A 27922-nucleotide genomic window follows, 5' to 3' on the forward strand; every position below is an offset into this window, starting at 1 on the left:
AATAATACAAATGAATCAACTTATCTTCTTGAAGCTATGATTGAACATAATTTTCTTGAACCAAACATTGTAAAAAACAACCAGAGTGCTTATTTTGCACATTATATGTCTAAAGATAAATTAGCAATCCATTTAAGGGAATATTCATTTGAAGGTGCCTTACCAAATTATGAAGAACTTTCAAAGAATGATTGGGAATTACATAATAAACTAATTAAAGAAGGACATAATCCAAATGATATTTCGAAAATAATACGAAATTATGAAATAGAAAAACTTCAAGAAATATCATCACAAACAAATTTAGATTTTAATCAAACAATTAAGCCATCACTTTATGAAAGATGTTCATTTATTAATCATAAAAATGTTACATTAATTGATTATTCAGCATTCTTTGGATCAGTTAAATGTTTTAAATATTTACTCATGAACAATGCAAATGTAGAAAACACAGGTAAATATGCAGTTGCATGTGGAAATGAAGAAATCATTCATTTATGTGAACAAAATCATTCATCATTTGAAGATATATATGAAACAGCAATTGAATTTCATCGAAATGATATCTTTAAATATTTTTATGATAATAAATTAAAAATTTAGAAGAATTAGGAAAGCTTTGTATTTTATATCATAATTATGAAATATTTTCATTTTTAGTTAAAGAAGGAATGAAAATCAATGATGATATTATTAATGAAGCAGCAATTATTGAAAATATTTTTTTAGTTGAATATTTTCTTAAAGAGCATTCATTTCCGCATGATATACTGGTATTTTCATCTGGATCAGAAAATATTAAACTTGTTAAATACGTTTTAAAACAAAAAGGAATTGATATTAATGCTAAAGGCGTTCATTTGTTTTATTTAATATTTATTTTAATAATTTTGTATTTCAAAATAATATTTGGAAATTATTTAATTTATTTGAAACAGCACTTATGAAAGCATCTTCAAATGGTGATACAGAAATAGTTAAATTACTTCTTGAACAAGAAGGAATTGATATTAATGCAAGATATATTTAATAGTTTTAGTTTATGTTTTTTTTTTAATAATTTGAAATTTGAAAATAAAATTTGGAAATTATTTTAATTTATTTGAAACAGCACTTATGATTGCATCTGAAAAATGTAACACAAATATTGTTAAATCACTAATTGAAAAAAAAGGAATTGACATAAATGTTAAAGATATTTGTTTGTTTAAATTATAATTTATTTTATTGTTTTGATATTTTGAAATAGAATTTGGAAATTATTTAAAAATATTTAAAACAGCGCATAATTGTGCATCTAGAAATGGTCATGCCGAAATAGTTAAATTACTTCTTGATAAAAAAGGTTGATATTAATAAGCTGTCAACCAAATAAACGGTCGTTTCACATGTGAAAATCAATTTGACAAGCCGATAAGAAAAGTGAAGAGATATTTTCGATTCTGTAGACGCGTCTACGAGGTAAACGTGTCAGATTCGAAATTATTCAATTTCATTTAATTGTTTAATATTATCATCAATTTGAATTGGAATTGTGACCTTAAACATATTATCAAATCAAGAAATCGACTTCTTCTCATTCACGTCCATTTTAATCACTTGTAAATCAGATCATAAATCAACTATAGCTTCACGTAAAATACTGAAATGTTATTTATTTTGAATAAATATTTCATTGATCAATGTTCTTTAATTTATTTGTATCTTCTTCATTGTCATCTGAAAAATAAGCAATTTGTATACTATGCGTTGTTGAATGGTTTTCATTTTCGTTATTACGTGATAAAGTTTCATTTCCATTTTCGTTTTCGCTTATTGTTTCATTTCCTGCTTCGGCTTCAGTAATTTCCGTATTTACAATGTTCGGGTTTTTGCGTTTGCTTAAGTTGATGCGATTTGTTTCGCGTTTTCGTTGCGTTTCTTTCGTGAATGTTTCCCAAGCTTCTTTCTCTTGGTCATCGATTTCGGTGTTTTGCTCAAAAAGTGTTTCGGTATTGCGTTTGGTTGCATTATTTTTATGTTTTTCTAAATTGTTGGATTTACTTTCTTGTTTCGCTCTGTTAAATTTTGTTTAGAGTTTGTTGCTTCATTTGATTTGTTTTTATACCTGGTAATCTTTGTTCTGTAAGTGTTCTTTCTTAAACATTATCATTATTTGCATTCTCCTCATTCGCTTCTTGTGTGTTTCTTTGGCTTTGTGGAACGTTTTCTGTGTTTTCATTACTTTCTTCTGTTTGCGATGTTTCTTCATTTTGTTTGCTCTCATCGGAAGTATTTTTTAAAACATTTCCTTCTATAGTTACCTGCTTATTTCCGTTTTCACTTACAATTATATTTTCATTACTGTTATTATTAATAATTAGTATTTGCTTCTGCAGTTTTAATTAAATTTTCAGCTTCGTTTCCCTTTTCTCCTTCCACTTCTTTCTTATTATTACTTTTTGTTTCAGTTTTATTGATATTGTTTTCAGTCATTTTTACGTTTTCATTTTTCTCTTTTTCAATATTTTGTTTTGTATCTTTAGGCTTTGGACTTTCTTCATTTGGAAGTTCATGTTCGACAACGATTGGCGTATCCAAAGATGATTTCTGTGATTTTATTTCATCATCTTCAACCTTTATATCATTTTTCTTGTCTTTCTTTCTTTTTTTCCTTTTTGAAGCAGCTGATAACGAATATGAGTTTTTTTACGAACCAGTTTTGAAGCTTAAGAAGGAATTTAGAGCATCTTATTTTTCATATGGGTTTTGAATGATTTTTGATCGGTTTTGATTGAAATTTTTCGAAGGGTTTATTTCCACTTCCATTTTTTGATACGTAATTTCCTAATATAAATTATTTTACTAAATTTTGTAAAGAATTCTGAAGGTCTCGTAGCTCAGTCGGTAGAGCGTTGTGCTGATAACGCAAAGGTCTAGGGTTCAAGTCCCTGCGGGACCATTTTTTTTTCATTTTTCAGATCAGATTTTTTCAACCCCAGGTTCCAAATTTAGGAAGCTTACCTGAAGTAGATTACATGGCACTATTATTGCGTATCCAAATTTGTCTTTATTCCCACGTCTCAATTTGAAATTTTTATTTTGAAATCAGATTGCTAATCGGCCGGTTTTTTGTGCAAGCCTTGCAAAATCATCAAACTTTTTCAATAAGTTTGATATATAAAGTATTTATTTTACATATAAACTTACGTTCAAATAACCGCAACAATGCCTGTAACAAAAGGAAGTGTAGCCCTTCTTCAACAATTAATAAAAGATCAAAAAGCGAATTTTAAACCTGAGGGCATTCAAACAATTTTTTGTTCTCTATCGATGCTATTGATTTTTATCAATGCAAATGAAATTGATCTCAACGTAAAATACGAAAATAATCATGTTTTGCTGAACTGGACTGGATTTCAGGCAAGCCAGGATTTAGCATATACAGTTTACTCACAAAGAAATGGATCGAATTGGAAATCGATCAGTTTATTTAACCTTAATACCACTAAAATCAAAGTACTTAATGTGTACCCAAATACTGGTAAAAAAGTTAATTTTGTATACAGCGCACAGTCACCAACGAGTGCCACACTTCCACTTTCAGCTATTCTTAAACTTTGGATTGAAGGAGGTTATTATATAGATAATGGTGTAAATTATAGTTTTGAAGGTTTAGGAAGGAATTTCGATACGGTAGAAGAAATTATAAGTGTTACTCCAATATCAAGTGATAATTTTAAATCAATGAGTTTAGAAAGTATGATGAATTATGATATTATTGTTATTGGTATTATGGATGTTAATGGTGGACCTTATATCCAACCGTATAATGAAACAGTTCAACGTGTTTCGCAATATATTGATCTTGGTTATGGGGTTTTGTTAGGTCATGATGCTGTTGGATATTATTATGGAAACTCTTTTGGTTATGGACAAATTGCAGATAAATTTGGAATTAAACTTGGAACAGAGTCATGTTCTGTTACTGGTTATTGCTCTCCAGGCACACTTGCTTCAGGTTGGAAACATTTTTCGAATGAAATACAAGTTACAAAGCGTGGTTTAGTTACTAATTATCCATACAACATTCCATCAGGTTTTTTACCTATAAATTTAACACACACATGTACAAATGCAGCATTTGGTGATGTTTGGGTGGAATTTGGTGAATTTTCTACTGAAACTGAAGGAAATTTTACAGAAGCCGAATCACATTCATGGTCACTTGACGGATATTCAGAGATAAGATATGGTAATCCACATTATTACTTAACGACATATAGAAACACAGCTATGATTCAAACAGGACATATATTAGGTAGTGCATTATTATATGAACGACAACTTCTTACTAATACTATTTCTTATTTATATCAACGAACATCACTTCAATATGGATATGATAATTCAGTAGAACCATTGAAACTCAATCCACCGAATATCACAAGAATTTCTGGCAAAAGAACGATTGAAATCAGCACAGATAATAATTATGTTACAGAAATTATTAATTATAAAGTTATTGGTAAAACATCATATGAAAATATCTGTGAATCATCACCAGTTCAATTTAATCTTACAACATATGTAAAAGAATATTATTACATTATTGATGAAAATGCGAACACAAAAATTACAAAATACAACATGAAAGCAATTCAAACGACGAATGGAATTATCAAAAATATTAAAGATGGCGATCTATATATTCATGCAGCATCAATTGATAATTATGGAGTATTAAGTGAAACATCGCATTTCTTTTTGTCAAAGGAACCATCAACGTCAACATTTACAGTATCAAATACATTTACAGTATCAAATACATTTACCAAATCAAATGCATATCCAATATTTACAACATTGTCATATTCTTTAGTTGTTTCATATTCGAATTCAATTTCTGAAACGATATTTTATAAAAGTTTTATCATAAGTTCATTGACACTAACAAAAATTAGTTCAATAAATGTTTATGTTAATACATTTATTATATCATTTGAATATACACTTATTATATATTCAACATATATCAAATTATATTCCGAATTTTATACTATTTTTCAAAATGAAAAAGACATACAAGACAATAACAAAACAAAATATATTATTATTATTTGTATTTGTATTGCAATATTTATAGTTATAATAATTCTTATAATTTTATTTATTTATATTCATCGTAAACATCAAAAAAATACTTCGCTAGAAAAAGAATGTGACGATATAAAAGAAACAGAAGTTTCATCAGTTGACAATTTTTCTGTAGGACTAACACCAACTAATACAGAAGAAGATCCATTTGCGAAAGATTTCGATGATGATAAATATTTTCATCATATTTAAATATGTAAATTTTAAAGCAAATTTTAACATAGAGATAATATTCAGCCAAATCACAGTATAATTTTGCATCTGATGCCCATTTGGGAAGTATCTATCACCTCATGCTTTTGATCTTTTCTTTTATTTTTGAAAATTATAATTTTTGCACCTAATTTTTTTTAACAAAATTTATTATTTTCTATATCAAAATCATACTTACGTTGATCAAATTATATCAAACTATATATGATCAGACGATTCTTAATTAATACATTAACTAATTTTCTCACTCCCAACATTTTTCTATTATGCTCTTATCTTTTTTTAAAATTTTATATCTATATCTCAATGAGCTTATTTTAAATATTTCAATTTTGCGTTGCAAAGCAAACAGCGCCAAGCGAATTCTTGTATTTGATGAAAATTTCATCATACGAAAGAGATCCACAGAAAAATTACATTTTTTTAACAAGAAACAGAGTGACATGAGAAATCAAAGGGCAACTTCTCCAGAACTATCAAGAGATCCATCATCTGTCGAAACAATCCAAATGGTTCGCAGATATAAAATCATGCAAGCTGAATATGAAGAACTTGCAGAAATTGAAAAAAAGCCAACCAGAAGTATTTCTGAATTAACTGATGATGAAAAAAAAGAATTTATAATGAAATTACCTCAACCTGGCGGCTTGATGTATTATAATATGCAACAAGATGAGCTCGAAAGATTTATGAGCTATCAATTAGTGAAACAACTTATGGAAGAAACACTTGTATATACAAAATTTTTTATTTTGGAGGACTTACAAAAACGAAGAAAATTCTCTTTGAAAAACTTCTTTTAATTCAAGAAGAAATGAAAGATAAGAACAATTATTTAGAAAATGTCACGAAGCTATAAAAATAGGAAATGACACCACTAAAGGAAAACAAATGATACGGCGATCCCAGATCATAAAGGATGAGATCGGCATTCCCTCTAATGAAACAGAGTAATAAATCAAGAAATTTTTTTTTATGATGTTTTTATGTTAAAAATATTAATTCTGATTTTGAACATAAATCTGATATACAGTAATGTGTAAAATGAATCTGTTCGATCTCTATAGAGATTTTATGAAAAAGTTTGGGAAAAAACTCATTCAATGAAAAAATAGATTTATTTCACAATTAATAAAGTGTAAATTTTCATGAAAAGGTGTCGGCCTTTAAAAATGGTTGTAATAAGACATCAATGCCTTTGAATAAAAATAAGTTACAAATATCATATTGCAGTTCAAAAAGAATTATGCAATCAAGATGATTTTCTCCGGAAAAAAACACAAAAGAAACTGATTTATTCCGTGTGAGTATGTTTTAAATATCGTTTCAGTTGGGCCATTAGTTGTTGTTAATTGTAGATTCAATTTTTTGTTCCATTTTATTGTAGCATTTAAAATTTCACATGACTGTTAAATTTTAAATGCAGATGATTTTTTACAACCACAATTTACAAGCAGTTTTTAGGATCATTTTTTTTTGAATACATAAACCGTTTTTTATGGTTTTCTTGCAACAAAAGTCCCAACGTTTCACTTCACAAACCCCTCTGAAATGAGGCAAACATAAAAAAACACTTTTTTTAATTGAAATTTCAATATGTTGTATTTAGGTTATGGTGCATTCAAATTTCAATGCAAACCAGGAGCATAAGTCATTTGTTTTTATGGGAAATCGTGTCAGCAGGATTACTTTCAAAAAAGATAAGCTTACAAGAAAAATGGTTGATAATTTGGAGAAATCAACGCATTTTACAGCTGATGAAATCAGAGTTTTTTATTCAAAATTTAAAGATCTTATAAAAGAATATAAGCATAACCCTGGAATTAAAATGAATGGCTTTAAAGATGTTTTTGGCATTTCAAGCAGGGAATTAGCTGAACTTACCTTTTCGGGATTTGATCTTAATGGTGATGGTGTTATTGATTTTAATGAATTTGTTCATGGATTTTCGTCCATTTGCGAAAGGGCACCTCAATTGGAAAGATTGAAATTTGGTTTCAATATGTTTGATCTTGATAAGGATGGCTTTATAAAAACAAGTGAACTCAAAGAAATTATGCAACTTATTGCAGGCCAGAAAATGTCGTACCTTCCTTCTGATCAAATTGAAGTTTTAGTTGAAACAGCAATCCAAAACTTTGATCCTGATAAGAAAGGAACTATTGATTTCGATACATTTAAAATTAATGTTTCGAAGTACACATTTTTATCTAATATCGGCAGTGTTGATTTAAATAAATACTTATCAAATGATCCCAAGAAATAACATCAGTTTTGGCAAAAATGATTTTAATTTTAATAAATATTTTTTCCAGTGGTATTTGTTCTTTTTAAAAATAATAGTAAGAGTGTTTTAATTTATACAATAAGGGAATTACAAAATGAATTAGAAGAAGTAGAAAGTATTATCAAGCATGCAGTTTGATGTTCTTCAAAACCAATTCTTGAATTCTTAATGCAAAAAAATACATTTCATTGGCCAAATCAGAAAGCTTCTATGTCCATCCTTTTACATTTGGAAATTTCAACTTTATCGAAGTTAATTTCTTTTGTGATAGGTATAATAAAAATTTGGATGATGGAACAGCAATAGTTATTTAAGTGTAAATCGTTGGAATGTTATTAATTCAAATATCGTTGCCTCAAAGAATGATTAGTGATATCTTGTTAGTTACATCAATGAACCGCTTGGAATCTTCCAATGAGTTGAACCGGTTTTCTAATTCTCAAAGATAGTCAAAAATGGCATCTACACTACAACAAGCAGCAACTCAAATGTAATGGTATGAACCACGTAACAGTGTATTGGGATCCAACGATTTCGTTCTTAAGAACAAGATATTTTCGTTGTAGAGCCATTCATAAGTAAGTGTGCTGGATAATTTATATGTGGATCAGATTCAATCAATGCAAAAATATTTTGTTCAATTAATTCTGTAACAATTGAAGAATCGGATAATTCTCCATCACTTTTAAGAATGTGATTACCATATTTAGCTTTTCTTCTATGTTATTCATATAAAATTTGATTTTAATTAACTGTATACAAATAGGTAGGCGTGTATAATGCAGTTGGTAATCCCCTTCTTGTTATTGATAAATTTATGAGAATTTCAATACAAATCCCTTAAATTAATTATGTGAATGTTGTGAATCAAATTATAAGTTTAACACGTGAATAACGTTAGCAAACATATCAATCAATTGGATTACAAAAGGAATCATAAAATATATCAGATTCGTTGAATTTATTTGTTTTGACAAAAATAAAATATATAATGAGATTTTTTTTATATTGCTATTCAATATTTGTTCTTAGGTATATTTTCAAAAGGGAAATTGAGAACATGATAAAAATAATTTACACCAAAAAGATAAACTGGTTATCTAAAAGATTGAAGTGAAAAAACACGTTTAATTATCTGATCGAAAGGGAATGAAAGTAAGGTATGCAAACCTTGATGATGTTCCAAAAATAGTAGAAATTTATTCGTATTATGTGTTAAATAAACCATATACATTTGAAACCGAAGTACCAACAATTGAAGAATACAAAAATAGAATGATCGAATTCAAAAAATTTTTTCCATTTTTTGTTCTTGAAGATGAAAATGGCGAAGTAGTTGGATATTCTTATGCTCATTTTTATCATGAAAGAAGGGCTTATCAATGGAACGCTGAAACAACAATTTATATCCAAGAAGGGCTTCAAAGAAAAGGATTAGGTTCAATGCTTTATAAACCACTACTTGATGCTCTGAAGGATCAAGGGTTTACAAATGCTCTTGCAATTTTGGGATGTCCAAATGAATCTTCGGAAAATTTTCACAAGAAAATGGGATTTAAAAATACAGCAGTATTTGAGAAACAAGGATTTAAACTTGGAGAGTGGCATGATGTTGCTTATTTTGATTTGTTGCTAAATGAAAAAAGCGATAATCCAAAGAGCCCAATTCCATTTTCACAACTAGACCCATCTAAATACATAACTAATTAGATTAAAATAAAGCCGTATTATTCCAGATAACAAAATTATGACTTTTAATCTGAAAAACATCATTTTAAACAAGAGGTAATTGTATCGCCATTACAAGACATTCTATGATATTACTGGAAATCATCTGATGGTTTTGTTACGAAAAAATGTACGATTTTAGTGAATTACATTCATGCATTCAAATATCGATCGTACAAATAAACCTTATCGTAAACAAATTTAATTGGTTTACTTGAGACAAATCAAAACTTTTTCAAACAATATCGTCAGCATCTGCCTCACAGAAATCGATCGCCGATGGGATTTGCCTGAAACAGAAAAACGCATTCAAAAATTGAACATCTGATGTTTTACTGCATTGTAAGAGAAGCTTCAAGAATTGGAAACTTCACCATAACCGAGGGAAATTATGGAGTTTTAAAGGTTGTTACTGGAACACCAACACTTACTGGGTATGCAACTTCAAACTCACAATCCAATTTTATCTTTAAAATTCCAACAACAGAGGGTGATATTGAATTCGAATCAACAAAGGCACTTTATTCAGTTGTAACTCTTCCTGTTGGAAAAAGTAATTCAACAATTACTTTGGTTGTCACAGTAATTTTACCATACAACAAAGAATTCTTTAATCAACCAATAGAAGTTGAATTCAAAAAGAACTTTTCTATTGGTCATCGTGGTAAAGGATCAAATTTAGTTGAGGATTCTTATCAAGAAAATACAATCACAGGCTTTCTCGAAGCACACAAAGAGCATGTTGATTTTGTAGAATTTGATGTCCAGCTTACTTCTGAAAACACTCCTGTTATTCACCATGATTTTTACATTAGTTATAATGAAATCAAAGAAGATCTTGGTGAACCAATAAATAACAATCCTGATGGATCCCACAACTATGCTATCATGCAATTCAATGACGTCAAATTCCGAGATTCTAAGTTACATCTCAAATGGAATGAAACACTTCCAACATTAAAAGACATGATGACGAAACTTCCCAAAGACCTCAAATTTGACATTGAAATCAAGTATCCATTCCTTCCCAAGTTCAATGGTTTTGTTCCATACAAAGAGCGAAATGCTTTTATTGATCGCATTCTTGATGAAATTCATGAATGTAAAGAAGACAGAGCACTTTTCTTCTCATCGTTTGATGTCGAGTGCATTGCAATGCTTTGCGTCAAGCAGAAGCGATGGCCTGTTTTCCAATTGATGACCAGAGAAGAAGGCGAATCAATTGAGAGATTTACACGAAAAGTGCTACAAATTGCACCGATGTGGAAAGAATTTGGTGTGAAAGGATTTGTACTTGATTCAAGCAAACTTTTATTGGTTCCTGAACTTGTCGACAAGTTAAAGAGCATGGGATACATTATCATGACATATGGATCACCAAATAATACTGTCGATGGTGTTGTTAAACAGTTAGATTTGGGCGTACAAGGAATTTGTACCGACAAGTTAGAGTTGTTACAAAAGACATTAAATGATTACAACAAAACAACTCAAAACTAATAAATCAAACATAATTTGAAGAGGTAAAACCTCATTTTGTATGTGTTATATTTTAATAAAACAATCACAGAATCAAAGTATTAAACATTGGAAGATGAACAGATGTCTCGTTAAAGAAGTTTTTTTAAAATAAATTTTCGAGAATGACATCGTCTGACAGGCAGTTAACCGGTGGTATTTTTGAATAGAAAAGGCTTGTTTTTGAATACTTTGCTCAATTATTTAACTTTTTTAGAAGAAACTTCATAATGCAAGAAGAAACTTTTTTCGGTTTATCTTAACAAGAAGCAAGTATCCAAATCGAGAAATTGATACACTTTGTCTCCAAGTATCATCAGAGTAAAATTAATGGTTCTATATCTTTGTGTTAAACACATTTCTTCGTTCGAAAAAATGTCATATCTGTTTCTTTTGTGAGTACTCACATGTTTTACATCACTGATTAATTGGCGTTTTGTTTCCTCCCGTTGACTCAAACCCAAAACATGTTTTTCGGTTCGATTGAAAATTTAAGTGCCCTATGAAATTTTCAAAGAACTAAAAAGAGGCAAATGGTAACACAGATCTTCGCTAACGCCTTTTATCTTTTGTTTGGTCACCCCATTTGGTCATTTCTAATGGGAATGGCTTGTTTTATTATTGTTGTTGTTGCGATTTTAATGATTGCAATGGCATTATCCAGAAAAAGAGGACTCGATCCAAGTACAGCTATAGTAAAACTTGACGAATATCCAATGATTACAGTTGTTATGTGTTGTAAAGGGACCCATGAAAATTCTCTCTCCAATTTTAAACGAAATCTAAGTATGCAATATCCTGGTAAAGTTGAATTTCTGTTTGTTGCAGAAAGCGAAGATGACCCTGCTGTTGCATGCGCAAGACAAGCCATAGAAGAATCCAATTTAAATACAGAAAATAGAAAAACAGATATAGTCATTGCAGGTCTTTCATTCCACAATGCTCAAAAAGTTCACAACATGTTATTTGGGGTCGCTTATTCCGACCCTGAAAGCAAATATGTTCTTTTTGCTGATGATGATGTATTTTTCTATCCAGGCTTAATTGAAGAACTTGTTGACCCACTAATTAAATACCCGGATAACATTTTAGTTTCCACCGGCTACGAGTTTATAGTACCACCACCAGGCGGTAATGTATTTGATTATTGTCTCATGATATATCGTCTTCATAACTTATTTTCTTTCATCACACCTCGTCCTATTCTTTGTTGGGGAGGTTGTTGGATGTCCACCCTCTCAGTATTTCGAGAAAATTTCAACAATCTTATTGATTGTTATCTTGACGGGGGTTATTCCGATGACACGATCATTTCCTTACTCGTCCAACAGAGGGGTTATGTTTGTGCACATCCATTCCGTGCGATCTTTCCCAATGTTGTTTCCAAGAAAATCTCATTTCGTAAATATTGGGAATTCATGACACGCCAATTCTTTGTTACTGACACGTATGCGACTAACTTTAACAAGCGCGTCAACCATTCGTTAGCATTTTTGATATGTTCCTCGATCTGGCTTATGATCATCTGGATTTCGATTGCGCCTGTCTCTGGTTCTTTAGCGATTCTTGCGTCGATATTCGGCGACTTTAAATTTAACTTGGCAGGAAAACTTGGCATCGTTTCGATCTTCCTATGGATATTTATGACCGAAACAATTAAAAACGCAATGAAAACGATGGCGAAAGTTAGTAACCAACAAAGGCCTCCAGAGCAACACGTGAAAATTGAGCTAAATCGTTTCAAGATATTCCTCGGAATCGCAATACACACGTTCTTGATGCCAATTTCAGTTGTTTATATCATGTTGTCCAATTCAATCGTTTGGGCCGGAGTAAGATATTACAAGAAAAATGGTAAAATTGTAAAGGTAGAAAGAAAAGGAAGCGACGGAAGACCTTACTCAGTGCCTTTCGAGAATTCGATCGCGAGGACTTTGTCAAACCCGAAAATGAGTGAGTTAGTGAATTTTAACTCTCAGATACATTTCCAACAAGTATAAATAAACATTCTTTCCTATTCATGTGGACGTTTTCGTAAAAATTGGAAATGAATTGTGAAATGTTTGTAACAATTTTGGTTTTATTATATGGGTCAAAAATATAATTCAAAGAAAGAAGGTTTGATATTTTTATTTAAATGTTTTAATGCTTTTTATATCAAATTATTTTTATTATTTATCTTTTTAATAGTTTTATAAAATTATATCGTTTTTGTAATTTGAGTAATTTAAATTTTTCACTAACTTGAATAAATTTTAATGATTTATATCCAATACACTTTTAAAATATCTCATAGAACAAAAGCCACAACATATGTGGAATACCAAGTTAAACTATGAAGAAGAACAAACGTTTTATTTTTAATAATCTTATTTGTCTTTATCACCACGTAATTAAAAACTATATGATATTTTTGACACAAATCACCACTATATTTCAATATTTAGCTAAGTTTATGTATTATTCTATAATCTAAATGAACCCTTTAATTAAAATCTTCTTTTTAAAGTCTTGACTCATTTGTGATTTATCGCATTCATTTTAATTAGTTCTGTTGAATATGTGCATGATATTAACTCATATAAAATCAAGCTTATTTTTTCATATCTGATTAATATATCATCATAAAAATTATATAAACTTTTTTAAAAAAATTATTTTAATAATATTTCATAAAAAAAAAATTAATCTATCAAGTTATTCATTAAACATATCATTTATCCTAATGCTTCATAAATTGTTTATTAGTTATATATATATTAATGTTTACAACTATATAAATAATGAAAAATTATTAACTATTTATTCGTCGTCAATAAGCACAAATATAAAAATTCAATTCCAAATAATATAATTATTGATTCAATAAATATACAAATATAACATTTTTTTTTTTTTTAGTAAGATACCACATTTTGATATATTAATTAATTTTTATATTATTTAATTTTTAGAATAATAGCTATTTATAAAAACATTTTAGTACTGAGTCTAGTAAATTGCTACAGTCTTTCTAAACAAAGATTGAAATTTTTGGAGTAACATAGTTCATATTGCCACTTTTTATAAGCACACGTTTAATTCCCAAAGAAGATGAATCAAATTGATCGACTTAGGGAAGAATCCAGAAGAGCATACTTGGCAAAACGTGCACAAGAGAAGGCGCAAGAAAGGCAAGAATATATACGTGATCATGAGTTATTACAAGAAGGTAGAAAATTATCAGAAATTGAATTACGTGAAATCGAGCTTGACAAAGGGATTCTCCAAATGACAGAATCAATTAATCGAAATACCCTTCAGCCAGAGTATCGAATCAATCAAAGTCCTGCTGTTGGTGATACATTAAAAGAAAGGCTTGCAAATATATCTAAGCAATATGTCGCTCAAGAAGCCAACAATCCCATGCTCAAAGATAATTCGAGTTGGGAAACACAAAGATTATCTTCAGCAGGAATTTCTAGTACCACACATTTAGTATTTGATAAACCTGATTCAGATGTTATCGCTCCACCACCAGAATTTGACTTTACTCCTATTCAACAATCACTTCCAGTCTACAAATACAAACGCGAATTACTTGAAGCCGTAGATAAATTTCCAATTCTCATTGTTGTAGGTGATACAGGTTCTGGTAAGACCACACAAATACCTCAATATCTTTTAGAACGAGGACCTAATGAATCCATAGTATGCACTCAACCACGTCGTGTTGCAGCAATGTCTGTAGCAAAACGTGTTGCAGAAGAACGCCATTGTGAGTTAGGCTGGGAAGTTGGTTATTGTGTTCGATTTGAAAATGTCACATCAGATCTTACCAAGATACGATATATGACGGATGGTCTTTTACTTCGTGAATTTCTTGTTGATCCACTTTTATCCAAGTATACCACAATTATGATTGATGAAGCACATGAAAGATCAATTCCCACTGATTTACTTTTATCCTTGTTAAAAGACTTATCCATAGTCCGACCTGAGTTACGGCTGATTATAGCGTCAGCAACACTTGATGCTGATAAAATGTCAAATTTCTTTGGGGGTGCCCCGGTTTTACATGTACCTGGTCGACGGTTTTCGGTTGATATCAATTATTCAGAGCAAACCGAAAATGACTATGAATATGCATCGTTATTAACAGCTCTACATATTCATCGCACTACACCCATAGAACAACCATGTGACATATTAGTTTTCTTAACAGGGCAAGACGAGATCGACAATTGTGTAAGTCAAATTACATTAATTGCAAAGAACAATGGAATGGCACCATTAATTGCATTACCAATTTATGCAGCATTACCAGGCGAAAAGCAAGCGAAAATCTTTATGCCGGCTCCCAAAGGCACACGTAAGGTTATTTTCGCGACAAACATAGCAGAAACATCAATTACAATTGATACAATTAAATATGTAATTGATTGTGGCTATGTGAAACAAACTTCGTATGACCCTAAAGTAGGCATCGAGAGCTTATATGTTGTTCCAATCTCAGTCTCCAGTGCTTCACAACGCGCAGGTCGAGCAGGCCGTGTCACGAATGGGGTCTGTTATCGCCTTTTTACCAACAGCGCATATGAACATGAAATGCCGAAAGTCACAAAGCCAGAGATATTACGCTGTAACTTTGCGCCTACTCTTTTACTTTTGTTATCCATTGGCATCCAAACGATCATTGACTTCAATTTTATGGATCCACCTCCATTAGATAACATCACAGCAGCGTATGAACAACTTTATGCCATGTATGCCATTGATTCTGAAACTCATTTAACAGTATTAGGCTCACAGATGGTCCAAATTCCAGTTTCTCCATTTTCAGCCCGTACCATTATCGAAAGTTATAATTTGAAATGTTCTACGTCAGTTATCATTATATGTTCTATATTAGAAAGTGGTTCACCGATATTTTACTTACCTAAAGAAGATAAAAAAGATGCGGAAACTACAATTAAAGGATTTTATGATAACGAAGGCGATCACATCACATTATTAAATGTATATCGCGCATGGGAACAATCGCAATATTCGCGGCAATGGTGCGTCGAGAACAGAGTGCAATATCGGACATTGATGAAGGCTAAAGATATAAAGGAACAAATCGAAGCGGTCTGCAAATTAATGGGATTCGAAAACGATGGAGAAGAAGATGAAAAGTTGCAGTCGATATCGAAGGCGTTCACGTACGGATTCTTCCAAAACGCTGCGCAACTATGTAACGACGGAACTTATAAAACAATTCGAGGAGACGTGCAAGTGTCGATTCACCCTGGATCAAGTCTAAAGGGAACTTCAGACCCGCCGAAGTTCGTTGTGTTTTATGAGCTCGCAAGGACATCGAAGGTGTACATGAGGACTGTGATCAGAATAGACCCGATGTGGCTGAAGGAAGCGGCGCCGCACATATACAAAGTGATCAACGGCGTAAATGTAAAAGTGACTGTTTAATATTGGATTAGTGTTTGGAATAAAGAAAAGTTTTATGCGTTTATTATTCGGCAATAAAATAATTTGCGTTGTCTAATGATATGTTATGTTCTGAAATGATAAAAATAAAAATTTTTGTTTCAATATGATCAAGACTTAAAACTTTATTGAATCATTCAAAGATTTACCCAAATGATATTAATTCTTTAAAAAAAATCTAAAGCTTTAGATTAATGTATAATTATTTCATTGATATAGTATGGAGTCATATAGTGATTGATGATGGATTTAAGTTATCTAATTCATGAGGGCGATTACGTAAATTGATTTCATTAAAAATTTAACACTTTCACCTCCAGAAGATCGAAAATCAATGAATTTGTTATTAGAAATTGTTGGCGATAATAAATGTGATGATCCATTTCAAAAATTAGGCCTACCCTCAGAATTTTCTATAAAAAAATGATCAAAATACAATTTCTAATACTGAATATTTTTTTTTACTATTCACATACTATTTTTTATTTTGGAAAAAGGTTATTTGGAATTTTATTCTCTTGTTAATGAGATTAGGAAAAAAATTGTCAAATCGCTAATTTACTCATAAAATCATTTTATTATCTTCCTTAAAATCAGGTGCAAACGGATCTTCCTCAATATTAGACAAATTCATTACTACAGCAAACGTATCTTTGTTATCAAACACATTCTGTTCTTCCAAACTTTTTGTTGATTCTGATTCATTAAGACGCTTTTTGTTTTTAATTCTTATTAACAAATAAATAATCAAAATTATAATGATAGCTGCTACAATTGCAACACAAACAGCTGTGATAATAATTGTATTGTCTTTAGATGGATTCGTTTCTGTTTGATGTAAAATTGTAAAGAAATTTGTATAAAAGCTGAAATAAAATGAATATGAAACAATTGTATAATCATAATAAATTATTAATGTTGGAATATAAACACTATTGTTGTTAGTATATGATATCAAAAATGAATTTGAAAATGAAGAAATAGAAATTGAAATAGTTTGTGTGAATGATATTGTTAATATCAACGAAAATGTGTTGGAAATATTTAAGTTACTAATAAATGAGTTGGTGGCAGTAAATGGAATTTTTTCAGTCAGCAAATAAGAAAATGTATTTGAGTTTGAGTATGTGTTCGATTTTGTAAATGTATTTGTAAAAGTATTTGAGAATGTGTTTGATGATGAAAATGTATGCGTTGGCCATGGATTACATTCATCAATTGTTGTTCCTTTCGCAATATTTAATTCACCAAATGTAGAATTTTCTTCACTATTAAAATCGGATAATGTCATTACATATGTGGTATTAATATTAGAAAATGCATCCGTTTCAATATCAGGAAGTTTTTCTCCATAATAATAAATACATTGAAGATTATTACAATCATAAAATGCATCATAACCAATTTTCATGACATTTTTACCTATGAGAACTGTATTTAAATTAATACATTGAGAAAATGCACTAATTTCAATTGTTGTAACTGAATTCGGAATTTCAATATATTCTAATGAAGAACATGATTCAAATGATAATTCACCAATAATTTCAACACCTTCTTCAATAACAATATTCATTAAATTAGAACATCTAGAAAATGCTCCTGAACCAATTGTTTGAACTGAATTTGGTATTGTAATATTATTTAATGATGTATAATATCGAAATGCTTCATTATTAATCTTTGTTATACTATTTGGTATCGAAATTGTCGTTTTACCTTTTGGACAATAAATAATTTCTGTGATATTTTTATTATAAATAATTCCATCATTTTTATAATTAGAATATCTTATATTATTTAATGATATTTTAATAAATTGAAGATTGATACAATCTTGGAAAATATTACTTTCAATTATGATAAATGAATTTAAAATTGTAACATTAATTAATGAAATACATCCTTGAAATGCATTGTTTCCAATTTCAGTAACATTTTCTCCAATAATAATATTCATTAAGTTAGAACATCCTAAAAATGCTTCTGAACCAATTGTTTGAACTGAATTTGGTATTGTAATATTATTTAATGATGTATAATATCGAAATGCTTCATTATTAATCTTTGTTATACTATTTGGTATCGAAATTGTCGTTTTACCTTTTGGACAATAAATAATTTCTGTGATATTTTTTATTATAAATAATTCCATCATTTTTTATAATTAGAATATCTTATATTATTTAATGATATTTTAATAAATTGAAGATTGATACAATCTTGGAAAATATTACTTTCAATTATGATAAATGAATTTAAAATTGTAACATTAATTAATGAAATACATCCTTGAAATGCATTGTTTCCAATTTCAGTAACATTTTCTCCAATAATAATATTCATTAAGTTAGAACATCCTGAAAATGCTTCTGAACCAATTGTTTGAACTGAATTTGGTATTGTAATATTAATTAATGAAATACATTGATAAAATGCAGAACTTCCAATTTCAGTAACATTTTCTCCAATAATAATATTAGTTAAATTAGAACATCCTGAAAATGTATTTTCTTGAATTATTGTAACTAAATTTGGAATTATAATATTATTTAATGAAATACATCCTTGAAATGCAGAACTTCCAATCGTTTCAATTGAATTTGGAATTGTAATATTAATTAATGAAATACATTGATAAAATGCAGAACTTCCAATTTCAGTAACATTTTCTCCAATAATAATATTAGTTAAATTAGAACATCCTGAAAATGTATTTTCTTGAATTATTGTAACTAAATTTGGAATTGTAATATTATTTAATGAAATACATCCTTGAAATGCAGAACTTCCAATCGTTTCAATTGAATTTGGAATTGTAATATTAATTAATGAAATACATTGATAAAATGCAGAACTTCCAATTTCAGTAACATTTTCTCCAATAATAATATTAGTTAAATTAGAACATCCTGAAAATGTATTTTTCTTGAATTATTGTAACTAAATTTGGAATTGTAATATTATTTAATGAAATACATCCTTGAAATGCAGAACTTCCAATCGTTTCAATTGAATTTGGAATTGTAATATTAATTAATGAAATACATTGATAAAATGCAGAACTTCCAATTTCAGTAACATTTTCTCCAATAATAATATTAGTTAAATTAGAACATCCTGAAAATGTATTTTCTTGAATTATTGTAACTAAATTTGGAATTATAATATTATTTAATGAAATACATCCTTGAAATGCAGAACTTCCAATCGTTTCAATTGAATTTGGAATTGTAATATTAATTAATGAAATACATTGATAAAATGCAGAACTTCCAATTTCAGTAACATTTTCTCCAATAATAATATTAGTTAAATTAGAACATCCTGAAAATGTATTTTCTTGAATTATTGTAACTAAATTTGGAATTGTAATATTATTTAATGAAATACATCCTTGAAATGCAGAACTTCCAATCGTTTCAATTGAATCTGGAATTGTAATATTAATTAATGAAATACATCCTGAAAATGCTTTACTTGGAATGGTTGTAATCTTATTTTCAATTATAACATATATAATTTTTTCTTTGTTACTATCTTGGATATCATCAAATTCATATGAATTACGTATATAAAATGTTCCTGTATTTTCATCTAAATTTTGAAATGTATGTATGAAAAACATTATAAAAATTATTAAAAATTTTTTGTTTTTATGTTTGTTTTTAAAATAAATATTTTGTTTAAAGAAAAATTTAATAAAATATAATGTTTTTTTAATGATAAAAATTAATATAATTATCAATAACATTAATAATTTAATAATAATAATAATATAAAAATATAAAAAAGTAAGAATTAATTTTGAAAATTGCACAAGATGTATAAAGTCTGAATCTAAAAAATTATTTATAAATTGATCAAAAAAATTTGGAAAACTTGCATTATGAAGTGTTTTAATTTGTGCTTTATAAAGATTCTTAATCAGAGAATTGAATTTATTATTCAATGAAAATGAATACATCAAAGTATTACTGAACAACACTGAGCCCTTTACAGATCTTAACCAATTCGATATCGACAGTACAAAAAGAGTTTTCATAACGAAAGTGAGTGAAGTTGCTCCGATTTTTTTTTTTGACAATATTCAAAAATAAAAAATAAAGTAATCAAAAATCCCAGCGCTTTTTGTGGGTTTATGGAATGATTCGATAAACAGCTTTCAGAACTCTAGCCTCCAATACTTACAGAGGCTGAAATTCATAAACTATCACCCAGGATTAAATTGGTGAAGATTGGCTCAAACAGTTTTTCGTTTCTTATTGTTATTTTTGATATCAAATACTAAAAAAAAAATTATCACAAAATTTTTCGTTTTTTTAATAATTTACATATGCACCAATAGCAGCCGCTGTTGTTTCATCAATGATTCGTAATATATTAAGATTAGCAAGTCGTTCTGCTTCACGTTGAACAGCATTAAAATATGTTGGAACTGCAATAACTGCATAATCAGTTTCTTTTGGATCTAGAGAGACTGACACTCATCAGTAATTAATTTCATGTGATGCAAAATATAGGAGGAAATCTTATCAGCTGAACTTAAATTAGGCTTATTATTAACTTGAACCTCAATCACTGTAAATTGTTTTTACCAAGAATAACTTTAAATGGCCAGTGACCTATATCGCAACGATCATTAAATCTGCGTACAATCATACGTTTGGAATCAAAAATTGTAGAAGCTGGATGAAATGGAGCTTGATGTTTTGCAGCTTCGCCAATAATTAGATCTCCATTTTCTTGAATTATATCATTATTGAATGATGGCAATTTTCATTATTTAAAATTTGTATAACACCATCTTTAATTACAGCAATACAACTATAATTTGTACCAAAGTCAATCCCTAGAACAGGTTTTTTTGCTTCATGAATAAAAAAATGTGGGAAAGAAAATGGCATATTTTAGAGAATTTTTGTGAATTTTACATGATCGATATTGTTTTATGAAGTTTACAAAATATCTACATGTCATCTTTCTTATTTTAGGTTGCAACAGTTTATTTATAAAAACGGTTACATTTCGAAAAAAACTTTACATTTGTAAAATATTCAAATTCACACAAATATTTGTGCAAAGAATCTTTTTTGATTTAGCTTTAAAGATAATAATAATATAGAACATTTTACTTATAATTAAACACTATTTCTAGGTAAATTATTTAATTCATTTATTGTACCAAATAAAACATCAAATTTCCCTTCTGTTAGCCCCATTAGTTCTTCTTGAGGCAAATTTTTTATTATTTTATTTGCAATTATTAACAATTTCAAGACAACGTTTGGACTTATCATTAATTTATGTAAAGTATTTTTATCCCTACAAAATACCTCCAAAATTGATTTCATCATTTGCATTCTTACATTCGAATTTTTAAATTCATCAAAATGTCTTAACAAATAATTATAAGCGATTGTATTATTTTCAGTAGCAACATCAAAAGGAATAAATTTCAAGAACCAATCCATTAAATTTTCATTAGTTACGGGAACTAATTCATCAATAACTGCAAACAAAGCGATAATTTTTTCAACAAAATCAATATTCGTTAATGAATTTTTTTGTAATTGTAATGATCTCGGAATTATAATCTGAATAATTTGTGGTGCAACATTGATAAGTAAATTTTGGTAATTTTTGGATAAACTTTTCAAAAAGTCACAAGAAGTTTTAGCAAAAATCGGATCATCAGAACCTAATGAATTCACACAATAATTAACAAGTTGTAAAAGAAATTCATCTGGTAACAAAATAGGCTTTTGAATAATCTCCGAAAATATTAAAATAGACATACTTTTAAGTGATTTATTATTACATTCCAAAAATACAATTAAACGTGGAATATATACATTCATCCATTCGAAATTTACTTGTGTAGAATAAATTATTTCACGTAATAATAGCGTAATTGTTGAATGAAACTCATTAATAAAAACAAATTCATGTGTATGAGGATTAAATTTAGACTCAATTAAAGTTAAACATAAGTTAAAAAGATTTGATTCATTACCATTAAGAATTAAAATTCCATATTCTTGAATAGAAATTTTAATTCCACTTACAAATGCAGAAATTACTTTTATTTCTTTTTCACGTTGAATATTATTTATTAATTGTTCAACTATGTTCATTATTTCTTCTCTAAATACTTCTTTAAATGGTAATGTAATCGTTATCATTGAATGAAACAATTTCATTGTATCCAATAAAATTATATTATAACATGATAAAAGTCCTTGATGAAAACATTTGAATATCATTAAAATATTTTCATCTGCTTGGAAATAATTAGGAAATTTCTTTATTATTATTGAAAGTAATGTATAACATTTAGAAATAATATTCGTAAATGTTGAGTCAATATTATTCTTTAAGAAATCTTCAGTATAATCCTTCGAACATACATCAAAAATTGTTGGTAAAATTACAGGTAAAAAACTTTCTACATCAGTTGTGTTTAAATAATTAAAGAAACATTGTAACGCAAATATCGACACATCTTTCATAGTAAAATCATCACTTGAAAAAAATGCTAAAACAATTGGTTTTATTTCATTGATTTTCTGTGAAAACAAATCAGGACAACATTTAGATAATGAAGCTATACAATGAAATGCTTCGGATTTAATAAATGAAATTTTAGCATTCTCATTTGTTATATACATTAATGAAAGTTGATAAATTGAATCAAAATAAGATCGAACACAAACAATCGAATTTAATATTGTCTCAGTAAATATATGCCAAATAGTGATTGTCGTTTGGAAATCAGGTGAAGTAGAAAGCACTTTAAAATAATGAGAAAATATCATTTCAAACACAGGATCAGTATTTCCTATATCTTTTATAATATAATAAATTAATTCATCTGCTTGAACAAACGCACTATTAATACTTAACTCTATAATATGTTGAATTAGTTGTTGTAAATTTGTATGAATTTGTTCCAAAAATATATATTTAAATGTTTTAATTGCTTCAATGATTATTTCTCTGATTGAATATTTGGGAATACTTAAGCCTGATATTAATAAATCAAATAAATTCTCTTTAATTTGAATAATATATTCTTGTGATTGTTGAAATACATCAATAATTAATAAAATGGATGTATAAAAATGTGATGGAATGTTTAGATTAGTTAATCTCCAAAATCGAGGCTCGATAATTTCGAGGATTTTATCTGTACTAAGTCTTTCTAAACATGCTTGAATTAATGCTTGTGTAAGAATTGATGTTGGTTCTTCTTTTTCATCACCAATTGTTAATTGATCAAATGCAATAACTGAAAAGTTTAATGATAAATCAAGTAAATTTATTATTGTTTCAATTGGTACTTCGATATTACTTTGTTGTAATATATTACCAAGTAAATCAATTATATAAATCTTGGATATTAATTCTTTATCTGGTGATTGAAGAAATAAAATAACTGGCGCAAAAATTTCATTTATATCAAGAGGATAATCAATTTCAAAATTCGATGTAATGCAAAGTGACGCGGAAACTTTTTGAATGATTTGTGAATTTCCAAATTGTAAACATTCATTAAATAAAGAAGAAAGAGGATTTTGGAATGCGCTATACAACTTTTGTTGGAGATCATTATTACCTTGGCTACACTCATATATGAGAGTTATTACTATGTAAAAGATATAATTGGAGTTGTTGAGATGTGATGGTGAAGACATGCAAACTTGAATGAACTGAACAATTTGATCTATGTTACTAATAATATCATTGTATGGAATTTCTTGGATTATTGATGATAGAATTTTGAGACATTTTTCAATCTGATTTTTTTGTACTAATTGAGAAAAAAAATCCACTAAATAATTCCATTTACCACCAATAGCCTCAAAAACACTTTCGAGTGGAATAAGAAAGCATTCGATTATTTCTGAATTTTCTTCTAAAAAAAGAACATTTAATAATTTGTTCCAAATTAAATTAATAAATTCATTGTTAAGTTGGGTACAACATATAACAAATGATTGTTTAATTCCAATTGCAACTGATTTGCGTAAAAAATCTGTTTGTGCTTTAAAGAATAAATCAAATAAAACAAGGATTGAATCTGGTTCACTATATAAATTTTCTAATTCCCTTGTTATTTCCATTGGGTTTTGTGTATATGATTGTGATAAGGAAGTATATAGCTGTGCAAAACGTGTTATTTTATCTCCCATCCTTAATTAAACGTCCACGAAAAAATGTCACCAAAAATTCTGATAAATTAAAAATTGTCAATGTTTTTTCCAAACCTGAAATAACTTCTGATGCACTTTAGAATGGATTTCAAATCTATAATTTCATCTTAAACAAAAACAGCTTTAAAATAAAAAAATTCAAACATTTATTATTGATCTATCAATCAATTTTTTTTTTGGCCTTCTTGGGCTTCTTCATCTTACGTTTCCTTTTGGATGCCTGCGTGTTTCGGCTTTGAGTTGAATCGGATGAATCAGAGCCTGCTATGAATCTTTTATAATCATAAACATTTCCATTAAACAATATGTCTTGAGAATCCGAATCTTCGTGCATAATTGTCTTTTTCCTTTGCTTTCCTTTCGTTTCTTGTTCGGAATCAAGTTCTGTCAAATCTAAAGTATTATTTGATTCATCGAAACGTCTGTGGAAATTATCCTGATCTGTTGTTTCGCTTGCTTGTGACTTTTCGTTACTTGGGACGAAGCACAAAAGAATTGAAATAAGAATAAAGAAAATAATAAATCCTAATAAAACCCAAAACGCAAGTTCAATTGTACACGAAGCTGTGTGCTTAATCATTACGTAATCTCTTGGTTTAAAATCTGTATTGCATACCAGAATATTTGGCATATTTAAAAGTTCTGTTTCCATTATCAACTTCTTAGCGTTTGACATTACCATGAACGATGAAGGAATTGCAATTTGATACCAACTTTTATCAAGATGAACATCTGGAGTATCATATGTCAGATTCAAAATAAACTTCTCAACCAGGGCCGCCCCTTCATCGACCGTTAATTTGACAGTTTTTGCATTTGAATTGATTATGACCCAAGCCCCTTTCAGGGCCCTTATTATCGGCGTCCTTGGGCCCCTTTCAGTAACGGCCGCTCTAAATATGTTGCTATCTAAGAACCGAACATTATTTACATCATCATTAATTATGCAATATTCCTTTATATCTACATAAGAGAAAGATTCTTCAGCTAATGAATTCATATCCATAACTAATTTGGAAACATTAAGAATTGCAGTGTTCTGACGACCGTTAAATTTTGAATTGCTCAAATGAATTTCTTTGAATTCAAAAGCGCTCGTTGAATTTTCATCGCTTGAAAAAACGCTGACGTAACCGCCATTGAAATAATAAGAAACTAAAGATTCAATGACATAATTGAAATAGATGAAGGCTTGTTGACTGATATTAAAGTGAACATTCTCTGAAAGAAAAGCACTTTGTGGAATTATATAACTACCATCTGCACAATTAACATCTAAAGAATTACCTGAACGAAAATTCTCAAGTGAAAAAGAAGTCGAATTAGAAACATTAAAAACTTTTGTATTAGCTTCATAAAGTACGCCATTAATTGGAGGGTTGATAGTAACTTTTGGTATGACATCATTTGTTGTATTTAGAAGGACATTGCCTGTATGATAAACATTAATGTTATCAATATTACCTATTCGTGAAATTTGGGAAAAAGATGAGTCAAAGAAAACAGTTGAGTCCGATGCCATTCCAATATAAACCAATGGAAAAGATGAAAGTGTTGATGATATAGATAAAAATACATTTTTTGCAGTGGAATATATCGAAAGTACATTTAATACATCAGTACGTATATCAATCCCATTAATACGTACAACATTCGAACGATAAAATAATATGTTTAAATCAACATCAGAATAATTTAACGTAAGATACCAAATTTGAAGCGTTGGTTGTGATTGTATAAAACATGTAATCGAATCAACCGAATCCAAAGATATTTCGAAAGAACCATTTGCATTTAAATTTGGGATTGGTTGATGAAGTTGTAAATTAACAGTTTTAACATCAGTATTAGATTCAATAATGTAAAAACTATTATCAGAACTATGTTGTTGTTCATCATAAAATTCTATTGAGCCATTTAATGCAAATACAAAATTTACAATAGATTTGAATCTTTGTGCTTCACTATGAATAACCTTAAATGAGTAATTGGTTAGCTGGCCTTCATATTGAATTGTACATTGTTTATCTGTTTCAACAGTCATTGTCATAGGGACTTCATCTTCGCTTAAAAGGACAACATTACTTGATGTAAAGTATAGAATCGGATATTTATCGGGATTTACGATATGAACGATAGAGCCATCGTTCAGAATCAGGTTTTTGATGTTATATGCAATGGAATCACTTAAATATAAATTCTCATTAATAGCAAGTGTACCACTAATATATTTGGATATGGAAAGAGCATCAGATGTGATGTTTGGTATAGTAATTTGTGTTCCTGTTTCAACGATTAATGGGGAATTAATAAAAATGACCATATTAATCATTTTAGATTCAAGTAGGCCATTAGAATTAACAGTATCAACAAATTTTACAGATGTAATATCTTTAAATGAGAGATCAATTGGAATTGAATTCTCCATATTAGATGGAAAGTTAATATTAAGACTGGTGGTATAATAAGAAAATATAGATATAAAATTGATTTGTTTTGCTTTTGGGAAATAAATGTCATTCGGAAGAAGATTAAAATTATAATTTGCAACACCTCCACTATCTGGAATATAAATATTGACTATAGCAGCTGGGTCATTGGTAATGGTTTTAGAAATGTTTTGCGTTTGTGGATGAAAATAATGATCTGGTGATACATTGTATTGCTGACAAATTCTTCTGTTAAGATAATCTTCATATTGTGACTTTAAACAAAAGCAGTAGTTACTGTAAGATGGACGTTGTGGATGGTAATTAACGAAAGTAGAGTGAATATCAAAATATGATAATTGAACAGAAGAATCATATACTTCAACTCGATAAGAGGCATACAAACCAACTTTCTGTGCTTCAACATATGACAAATTGTCTTTAATTTTTGTATAAATGTAAACTACTTCTTTTGTTTGAAATTGTATTTTAAAATAATTTCGTATAAAATTTGTCTCTGTTCTTATTTCAAATGATATTGCTGTTGTAGTAATTTGGAAAACATGATTTTCATCTTCAGAATATTCTAAGTCACATGATGAAATCCCATTAGAAATTTCCATATTGTCTTCTTTGAAAATCAGAACTGAAGCATTTCCAAAAGAACAAAGTTCGTCAGATAGGGCTGAAATAATGAGTAGAAAAAAAGAGAAACCCCACCACAACAACTTGAATGAATATTTCATATCACATTTCGCTTTATAAATTTTCGGTGATGATTTCAATCCAAGATTTTTGTTATTAATATTTAATAGTAAAACATTAATGTGTTCATAGATTCTTATTTGTTATCTGAGAAAATAACGAATTTTGAAGACATCAATTTATAAAGAATAAAATAAAGAAATTCCGAAAAATTAACCATG

At 28.7% G+C, this 27922-nt stretch overlaps 6 protein-coding genes across 6 annotated transcripts; 5 read left to right on the forward strand and 1 right to left on the reverse strand.

The window, feature by feature from the left end:
• Positions 1-3315: 3315 nt before the first annotated feature.
• On the forward strand, positions 3316-6028 carry GO595_005335 (Ig domain-containing protein; the record flags this gene model as incomplete). The annotated part of the gene is made up of 2 exons (XM_067918567.1): positions 3316-4850; positions 6025-6028. 2 exons carry the CDS (start codon positions 3316-3318, stop codon positions 6026-6028), a joined length of 1539 nt encoding a protein of 512 aa, XP_067774548.1.
• A 1152-nt stretch (positions 6029-7180) lies between these two features.
• Positions 7181-7618, forward strand: GO595_005336 (calcineurin subunit B; the record flags this gene model as incomplete). The annotated part of the gene is made up of 1 exon (XM_067918568.1): positions 7181-7618. One exon carries the CDS (start codon positions 7181-7183, stop codon positions 7616-7618), a length of 438 nt encoding a protein of 145 aa, XP_067774549.1.
• A 2076-nt stretch (positions 7619-9694) lies between these two features.
• On the forward strand, positions 9695-10867 carry GO595_005337 (Glycerophosphoryl diester phosphodiesterase family protein; the record flags this gene model as incomplete). Its single annotated transcript, XM_067918569.1, has 1 exon — positions 9695-10867. One exon carries the CDS (start codon positions 9695-9697, stop codon positions 10865-10867), a length of 1173 nt encoding a protein of 390 aa, XP_067774550.1.
• A 617-nt stretch (positions 10868-11484) lies between these two features.
• GO595_005338 (Ceramide glucosyltransferase) lies at positions 11485-12885 on the forward strand (the record flags this gene model as incomplete). Its single annotated transcript, XM_067918570.1, has 1 exon — positions 11485-12885. One exon carries the CDS (start codon positions 11485-11487, stop codon positions 12883-12885), a length of 1401 nt encoding a protein of 466 aa, XP_067774551.1.
• Positions 12886-13978: 1093 nt separating this feature from the next.
• GO595_005339 (Pre-mRNA-splicing factor ATP-dependent RNA helicase DHX16) lies at positions 13979-16333 on the forward strand (the record flags this gene model as incomplete). The annotated part of the gene is made up of 1 exon (XM_067918571.1): positions 13979-16333. The coding sequence occupies one exon, from the start codon at positions 13979-13981 to the stop codon at positions 16331-16333; it is 2355 nt and encodes a 784-aa protein (XP_067774552.1).
• An 8394-nt stretch (positions 16334-24727) lies between these two features.
• Positions 24728-26899, reverse strand: GO595_005340 (uncharacterized protein; the record flags this gene model as incomplete). The annotated part of the gene is made up of 1 exon (XM_067918572.1): positions 24728-26899. The coding sequence occupies one exon, from the start codon at positions 26897-26899 to the stop codon at positions 24728-24730; it is 2172 nt and encodes a 723-aa protein (XP_067774553.1).
• Between the last annotated feature and the right edge of the window lie 1023 nt (positions 26900-27922).

The sequence above is a fragment of the Histomonas meleagridis genome (assembly GCF_020186115.1).
Source record: "Histomonas meleagridis strain 2922-C6/04-10x chromosome Unknown contig_33, whole genome shotgun sequence".
Lineage (NCBI taxonomy): Eukaryota > Parabasalia > Tritrichomonadida > Dientamoebidae > Histomonas > Histomonas meleagridis.